Raw genomic sequence first — 8,890 nt, forward strand, 5'->3', positions numbered from 1 at the left:
AATGTTCCCAGAACACAAAAGGGCAGTGGTGATGTGGCTGGGGCAAGTGGGCAGGCCCAAGTTCAGCCCACCTGTGCTACCTTGCACAGCAAGCCAGGTGGAGCTTTTGGCCCTGGAGCACCAGCGTAATAAATATGGTCAAACTGACAAATGAGGGCCCACACATATCTTAGCAGGCCTGGATTCGGGAAGGAAGGAGCAGCAGAACTTGTTCCCCACAGAAGGAAAACATGTTTCCTTTTCCAGAGGCAAGAAAAACCCAGGTTGATGGACAAAAAACAAAACCAAACTAAATTTTTGTTGTGTGTGTGTGTGTTTTTTAAGTACAAAAAATCAAAGCATATAGGGCTCTGGCCAACTGTCACCAAGAAGCAGAGTATGGGGCCTGCCTCCTACACCCATTCTCCCACCTGTCCCTGCCCAGCTGCCTTTGGGGTAAAGGAGACCTCTTCTTAGAGCAGCTCAGACTGTGCTCTGCAGAGCGCCAGGCATTCTGGGGGTGTCTAGCAGTGGAGGACACTGCCCCCGCCCTGACTCCATCCAGGGAAGATACCCACTATCTATTTCAAACACTGCTTCCCTGAAAGACATCACTTAGAAAAAGGGAGCCTTGGCTAAAGGAAAGCATGAACAACCACTAAGTAGCAAATGAGGAGGCACCCATGCTACAGGCCTGATTCCTGGATGGAGAGAGGGAAGTCAAAGCCATTCAGTAGAAGATGCCCAGGTGGGCCCCCTCCAGATCTTCTTGCCAAAGTTCAGGGCAGCCACTGAATCGCAGGCCTGAGCTCTGGGGAGGGCTTGCTTCACTGAGCTGGAAGGCGGCGCCTGGTCCCTGGTCCTCTGAGTTGGGCACCACCTCTGCACTGTGGCTCCAGCACCCCCAGGGGGTCTGAGGCTGCAGTCTCTGGCATGATGGGTGGGGCAGGAGAGATGGAGCTCCCAGCGAAAGACAGGACTCTGGAGACACAGAGAGACCCTGCAAGAGAGGTAAGAGCAGCCTGGTTAGTGGGCTGCTCCCTGATGTCCAGAGATCTTGAATCTAGCTCGTTGCCATGGTGTGGCTGGCAGCATCTGGGCAGCCCTGGTGCAATGGATGTAGCAAAGCCAACTGGTTAAGAGCACTGGCTCAGGAGACACTCTGCTAAGGCTTAAATCCCAGTTCTGCTACTCACTAGCAATGAGAACTCAGGTAGCTCTTTTTGTCTCAGTTTTCTCACATGTAAACTAGGGAAGCTGATAATACCTACTTCCCATGGTCATTACTGGGGCTGAATAACACATGTAAGGTGCCAAGAATGATGATGGGCACACAGAAAGTGTTCAACAAATTTTGGTTAATAGATTTTTTATGGACCATGAGTCATTCATGAGCCTCATGAATGAATGAAGCTTGAAGAAAACTTGAAATCACCCGCTCCAGGCCCATGCACTGGGGAAAAGCTGCCCTTACCCTGGGACTTCCTTCCCCCACTGCACTCTTAATAGCACTTGAAGCCAGTAAGCCACCCTGCTACCTTCCACCCTCTGAGCAAGTCGGCGGGCTCTCCCTCTTTCCCATGGCTGTGAAGACTGCTTGTGGTGACTGTGGAGGTGGCCTTAACTTCCCAGGGTCCAACCTCTTCTCCCAAGGAGCTGGGGGTTCTTTCCATTCTCCCCTCCATTAGATAATCCTGGAGTAGATAAGCTGGGATCGAAAAAGTATGAGATTCTCTGCAGACTGGAGGCTGGGGAACACAGCAAGAGCCTCCACACATACCTGGTACACTGCGGCCAGCTCCAGGGTTGCTGGGGGCGTCGTCCAGGGCACTGGCGGGTTCCGGGGCTCTGGGGACGACTGCGTCCAGGGACAGCCTTGGGGTGGCGTCCAAAGAGACGCGTCGGAGGTTGTCCCTTGGGACGAATACGGAGGCGACTGTATCTTGGGGCAGTAAGGGGGTGTCGCCCAGGGATCCGTGTCGTGGACCCCCCTTCCCAGGCGCTCGGGTGCGGCTCGGTCTCCGGGGCAGGAGGACGGGGACCCCCAGGACGCCTCGGCGAGGACGGCGGAGACAAGGCCTGTCCCGCGCCCCTGCCCATCCGCCTGCGTCTGCGCCTGCGCGGGGCCGCCGTCGGGGCACAGCGGGCAGCCTCGAGGGGACCCCGCGTCCCCGCGCTGCCTGCGCCGGTACTGCAGACTCTCCTCGCTGAGGCCCAGCACGGCCGATAGGTGGCCGATGTAGCGGATGGCAAGGCGCAGCGTCTCGATCTTGGTCAGGCTCTGGCCGGCGGGGGCCAAGGAGGGAGGCAGAAAGCGGCGCAACTCGTGCAGCGCGCTGGCCAGCGTGCGCATGCGCAGTTTCTCCCGCTCGCTGGCGCTCTGCCGCTGTCCGCCCGCTGGCCCGCTGCGCGCTCGTCTGGGCGTCGTCGCGGGTGCTTCTGCGGCTCGGGAGCTGCAGCCCGCAGGCGCTGGCTGCGGGAGTCCGCGGGCGCCGTCGCAGGGGCACGAACCCGACGAATCCGAGGAGGAGGCCGGGGACGTGGAGTCTGAGTGGCCGGCCCAGCCCCAGCCCTGGGCGAAGATCCAGTGGTCGTGGCCAAGGAGGCTCTGCGGAGGAGGCGACTGGGCCATGGCCGGGCTGCAGGCTCTGGGAGGCTGGGCTAGCCACCTCCAGGCTTGAGCTTTTATGTTGCCCAAAGGTGTGAGGTGGCCCCCCGCCAGGTTACAGAGAGGTGTCAAAACCCACAGAGCCCAGGGAAGGTCTGGGCAGGGGGCCCCTGGGAAAGCGGGCCCATTTGCGGAGGTGTGGATTCTGACTCCTTGGGAGCTCTAAATGGAGGCCCCTGCAGCCCGGGAAGTATGGGAGGAACAATTCGCATCTGGATGGAGCTGCTAAGCTTCTCACCATGCTCCCACCCACGCCCCCGCCCCGTCCACTGCTCACGGTGAGTGCCCGGGAGCCCGGCAGTGGCAGGTAGTGCCATGGTCTGTGGGTGCCTCAGGGACCCCGTGAGGAGTGGGTGCCTCTCTTATCACTAACCTCCCGGAGGTCTGTGCCCAGGACGCGGTGCCTACTGTTGTATTAAATAAGGCATCAAGACAAGCCCGGAGGGCCCTACCCATGGTGACTGAGGCAGAAGTGCAGGTGGGCCCTTCTGGGGTCCCCAAAATCCACAGTTTCTGATTTGTTGAGTGACACCAAGAAAGGCATCTCACTGCCCATGGTCTGTTTCTGGTCTTGAGAAATGGAATAGGTCAAGTGGGGGAAGAGGAGTTGTACCCTAGGTGATGAAAACCTGCAAAGGTCGGTCCCCAAGCCAACCTCTTTATTGGCTGTGACCTTGGTTAAGTTATTTAGCTTCTCTGAGCCTCAGATTCCCTCGTCGGTACCAATAGTGATACAAAATACCTTTGTCTAGGATGGTTCCTGGACTAAATACAACAATGCCTGTAAAACACTTACGCCCGGCCGGGCGCGGTGGCTCAAGCCTGTAATCCCAGCACTTTGGGAGGCCGAGACGGGTGGATCACAATGTCAGGAGATCGAGACCATCCTGGCTAACCCGGTGAAACCCCGTCTCTACTAAAAAATACAAAAAACTAGCCTGGCGAGGTGGCGGGCGCCTGTAATCCCAGCTACTCGGAGGCTGAGGCAGGAGAATGGCGTAAACCCGGGAGGCGGAGCTTGCAGTGAGCTGAGATCCGGCCACAGCACTCCAGCCTGGGCGATAGAGCGAGACTCCGTCTCAAAAACAAAAACAAAAACAAAAACCACTTACGCCCTGGCAAGTGAGCTGAAGGTTTGCCATGATCGTTTTATAAAGAAGGTACTGGCCAGGCGTGGTAGCTCACACCTGTAATCCCAGCACTTTGGGAAGCCAAGGAGGGGTGGATCACCTGAGGTCATGAGTTCGAGACCAGCCTGGCCAACATGGTAAAACCCCCGTCTCTACTAAAAATACAAAAACCAGCCGAGTGTGGTGGCAAGCGCTTGTAATCCTAGCTACTCAGGAGGCTGAAGCAGGAGAATTGCTTGAACCCAGGAGGTGGAGGTTGCAGTGAGCCGAGATCGTGCCACTCCACTCCAGCCTGAGTGACAGAGCAAGACTGTGTCTCAAAAATAAATAAACAAATAAATAAATAAATAAAATGAAAAGAAGGTACTTACATTTCAAGGCACTAATGGGCATTATTCATTTAATTCATATTTATTTATTCTTTTTTTTTTAAACAGACTTGCTCTGTCGTCCAGGCTGGAGTGCAGTGGCACCATCTCAGCTCACCACAACCTCCGCCTCCTGGGTTCAAGCAATTCTTCTGTCTCAGCCTCTCGAGTAGCTGGGACTACAGGTGTGCACCATCATGTCCGGCTAATTTTTGTACTTTTAGTAGAGACGGGTTTTCGCCATGTTAGCCAGGCTGGTCTTAAACTCCTGACCTCCAGTGATCCACCCGCCTTGGCCTCCCAAAGTGCTGGGATTATAGGCGTGAGCCACCACGCCTGGCTGAATTCATATTTATTTAGCAACCAGTAAATGTCAAGCACACAGGGTGAATGAGCTAGTCACGGTCTGGGCTCTAATGAGATTTCAGTCTTGTGGGAAAGAAAAGTGAACAGGCCATTGTATAACAGTAGCTGTGTGCCCTTGGGCAGGGCCCTTAACCTGTTTGAGCTTGAGCTTCTGCTCAGTAAAACAGGACTAATGGTAGTATCTACGTGGGACTGTGTGAGGGATAGTTGAGATAGTAAAATTTATAAAGTAAATGATCTTCTTAGCAAGAATTACAGTTTAAAGGAGATTGTCAATGTCCTGTGTGGTCTTGGGGAAAGGGCTGAGTCCTGAGGCTAAGAGCCAAAAGAAGGCCAGGGACATTAGGGTTCTGGCCACAGAGGTGAAGAAGTCACAGCTGGGCCTTGAACTATGCATAGGATTTGAGTAGGGAGAGAGGCAGCTACAGTGCATTCCAGATGGGAACTGCATAAGCAAAGACCTGGCCTCAGGACCTTCCAAGATGCCTCAGGAGCAGGGCACTGGGGTGGTGATGTGGAAGGCCAGAGCACACCTGGGCTGGGGCCAGGTTAAGGAGTTGGTTTTGGGAGCCATAGGGACTTTTGAGCGGAAGGGTGATACAATTTTAAAAATCATTAGCTAATAACTAACTAAAGATCAACACGACAGTGGTGTTCAAGAAGAGGTTAACCTGCAGCAGCCTGAAGTAGCAAATGGCTTTGTAATTATTTAATTATTATTATTATTATTTGTAGAGTTGGGTTTTACCCAGGCTGGTCTTGAACTCCTGGGCTCAAGTGATCTGCCCGCCTCAGCCTCCCAAAATGCTGAGATTACAGGCGTGTGCCACCAGGCCCAGCTGCCTTGTAATATTTTTGTGGCTTATTTTATTTTATTTTATTATTTGTTTTATTTTTGAAACAGGGTCTGTCGCCCAGGTTGGAGTGCAGTGGCAGCTCACTGCAACCTCCGCCTCCCAGGCTCAAGGAATCCTCCTGCTTCAGCCTTCTGAGTAGCTGGGACCACAGGTGCGTGCCACCATGCCTGGCTAATTTTTGTATTTTTAGTAGAGATGGGGTTTCGCTATATTGGCCAGGCTGGTCCGAACTCCTGGCCTCAAGTGATCTGCCCGCCTCGGCCTCCCAAAATGTTGTTATTACAGGCATGAGCCACTGTGCCCAGGCTTTATTTATTTTAATTTTAGAGACAGGGTCTCACTCTGTTGCCCAGGCTGGAGTGCAGTGATGCGATCATAGCTCACTGTACCCTAAAACTGTGTTCAAGTGATCCTCCTGCCTCAGCCTCTCAAGTAGCTGCAACTACAGGCACATACCACTATGACTGGCTAATTTCTTTCTTTCTTTCTTTCTTTCTTTCTTTCTTTCTTTCTTTCTTTCCTTCTTCTTTCTTTCTTTCTTCTTCTTTCTTTCCAGGACGCCAGCTTACCTCTAAATTAACTTTTAATTTACATAATAAAATTCATAAATCCACTATATTTCTCATTGTGAGAAATTTGAAACATAACAGGTAGTTAAGTCTCCCCGTGAATCAACCTCATAACTCCCTAAAAGTAATAGTTGTTAGGCTGTGTGGGTTCCAGATCTGCCAGTGGGTTAACATAAACATGTATATCCTTAGCAAACACACAGTAACCCTCCAGTTACATTACGTACATTGTTATGAGTAAATGTCAGCTTGTAATTTGTTTTTCTTCTCTTTCTTTTCTTTTCTTTTTTTTTTTTTTTTTCCATTCAGCAGCATGTTTCAGAGCATTCCATGTCAGGACATATTTTGCTGACTCACCCTTTAAAAAAATAATGCATCAAATTTTTAGTGGAGATAATCCCAGCACTTTGGAAGGCTGAGGTGGGAGGATTGCTTGAGCCCAGGAGTTCAAGACCAGCCTGGGCAATATAGTCATAGTTCAAGACCAGCCTGGGCAACCGTATCTAAGAAAAAAAAAATTAGCCAGGCATGGTGGTGTGGGCCTGTAGTCCCAGCTACTTGGAAGGCTGAGGCAGGAGGATCCACTGAACCCAGGAGTTTGAGGCTGCAGTGAGCTATGATTGCACCACTGTGTACCAGCCTGGCCACAGAGCAACACCCTGTCTCAAAAAAAAAAAAAAGGTACTGACTGTGAATACAGATTTAACCAAAACCTTGGTTATAGTTGATCTAAATGTTTTAAATGTTTATCCATTTAAATAATGTTTCTTTCTTTAGACAGGGTTTCACTCTGTCACCCAGGCTGGAGTGCAGTGGGGCAGTCATGGCTCACTGCAGCCTCCACCTTCCAGGCTCAGGTAATCTTCCCACCTCAGCCTCTGAAGTAGCTGGGACTACAGATGTGCGCCATCACGCCAGCTAAATTTTGTATTTTTTGTAGAGACAGGGTTTCACCGTGTTGCCTAGGCAGGTCTCATACTCCTGGGCTCAAGCAATCCACTCACCTCGGCCTCCCAAAGTGCTGGGATTACAGGTATCAGTCACCGTCCACAGCCCATGTAAATAATTTTAACTTTGGAAAAAAGGTAAAATGGCAGGAGGTACAGATACACCTTCAATAATGAAATTATATCACTTTTTCTCCTCAGAATTTATTTTGAAATATATTGGAGAAAATATGCCCAAGTCACTGCTGTAACATTATGATGAAGTAACACTTGGCATTGAATAACACTGGGTAGACAACTATTGTTCAGTTTATTCTAGCTGCTATGAATAAGAGAAAATTTTGATTGGTCCATAACATGAAAAGAAGGTGGGATAGATTTCAAACAGGCTTTCTTTGGAAAGAAGCAGTTAGTTATGGGAACATTTCATGGCTTAAAAAGGTTTAAACCAAAAAAAAAAAAAAAACCTATTTCCTAAAGGGAGATAAAGGACAACTTGTAAAACATTCACCCCTAGACTTTTTGGGTTGAAATAATGGCACATGTAGTATAGGTACATCATTTATTGGTCCAAGGCCACACATCACTATAAAGCTCTTGACGTGCTATCTATCAGGGAACTTACATGTATGAATTCAACAGTTGTAAACAAAATTCATCAGGCTTCATAGATATGTCTTGATCTAGGTGCTGCATTTCAGATAGAGCAGGTGCTGTTTCTGTTTTTCTATTGGTGGTTTTTGTTTGTTTGTTTGTTTGTTTGTTTTATTTTTTCAGATGGAGTTTCACTCTTGTTGCCCAGGCTGGAGTGCAGTGGCGTGATCTTGGCTCACTGCAACCTCCGCCTCCCAGGTTCAAGCAGTTCTCCTGCCTCAGCCTCCCAAGTAGCTGGGATTACAGATGCCTGCCACCATGCCCGGCTAATTTTTTGTATTTTTAGTAGAGACGGGGTTTCACCATGTTGGCCAGGCTGGTCTCAAAGTCCTGACCTCAGGTGATCCACCTGCCTCAGCCTCCCAAAGTGCTAGGCTTACAGGTGTGAGCCACCACACCTGGCCTCTATTGGTGTTTCTGATTCACCCCGTTGTTTTTTGGTTTTTTTTTTTTTTTTTTTGAGACACTCTCTCTGTTTCATCTAGGCTGGAGTGCAGTGGTGTGATCTCAGCTCACTATAACCTCCGCCTTCCAGGTTCAAGTGATTCTTGTGCCTGAGCCTTCCAAGAAGCTCCGACTACAGGCATGTGCCACCGCGCCCGGCTAATTTTTGTATTTTTAGTAGAGACAGGGTTTCACCATGTTGGCCAGGCTGGGCTCAAACTCCTGACCTCATGCAATCTGCCTGCGTTGGCCTCCCAAAGTGCTCGGATTACAGGCGTGACTCATGCCTTTTAACTGCTGTATGATATTCCATAGTATGCACAGCCACTTACTGATGCACCTTTATTGTATTTTCAGTTTTTGCCCAGCAGTGCTGCCTTGTGCATGAACAGCTAGATATGCATTGCTGGATGGCCTTGTGATCTCCAGGAAGCTTCTGAATATCCAGAATTATTTCCCCCAACCTCCTTAGAGCCAGCCTGAGGGATTTCTTGTGGAGGGATTTGGTGAATAATGGGATTCCACCACAGGCACAGAGCCCTGCACGTGGTACATACATCCTTTCCTCTCAGAGACTGCCTGGTCTCCTTCTACCTTGGTTTGAGCTAGCCTGGAGCCCAGACCCCAGGCTGACTGTGGGTTGTACAGTGTAAGTTCTGGAAGGTGGGCCCCTGGGCCTGGTTTGCTGTGGCCCTTGGCTCTTCCCTGCACTCCTCAGCCAGGCTCTGGAAGCACAGGGGCACTCCATCTGCTAGCCTCACGCACCAGGAGGGAAACCCAAGTGGATCCCCCAACTGGGCCTCCGCTTAGCCCAGGGAGGCAGTGCAGCTTAGTGGTCAGGCGTCTGGGCTGCAGAGTGAGACAGGCCTGGTTTCTTACCAGCTGGGAGAACTTGGGCAACTTACTCA

The 8,890-nt window shown here is 50.7% G+C and overlaps 1 protein-coding gene across 1 annotated transcript; it reads right to left on the reverse strand.

Annotated features, from left to right (window-relative positions):
* Positions 1-294: 294 nt before the first annotated feature.
* On the reverse strand, positions 295-2,640 carry MESP2 (mesoderm posterior bHLH transcription factor 2). Its single transcript, XM_003901378.5, has 2 exons — positions 1,760-2,640; positions 295-979 (listed from the first exon to the last, which is right to left on the reverse strand). The coding sequence occupies exons 1-2, from the start codon at positions 2,609-2,611 to the stop codon at positions 710-712; spliced, it is 1,122 nt and encodes a 373-aa protein (XP_003901427.1). The 5' UTR covers positions 2,612-2,640; the 3' UTR covers positions 295-709.
* Between the last annotated feature and the right edge of the window lie 6,250 nt (positions 2,641-8,890).

This window comes from Papio anubis, chromosome 7 (genome assembly GCF_008728515.1).
Source record: "Papio anubis isolate 15944 chromosome 7, Panubis1.0, whole genome shotgun sequence".
Lineage (NCBI taxonomy): Eukaryota > Metazoa > Chordata > Mammalia > Primates > Cercopithecidae > Papio > Papio anubis.

Bases quoted from the DNA above. Each gene is read 5' to 3' on its own strand.
- MESP2 (XM_003901378.5), bottom strand. From the start codon at position 2,611: ATGGCCCAGTCGCCTCCTCCGCAGAGCCTCCTTGGCCACGACCACTGG. The intron at 980-1,759 runs GTATGTGTGGAG...CCTCTCTTGCAG, and splicing joins AGCTGGCCGCAGTGTACCAG to GGTCTCTCTGTGTCTCCAGA.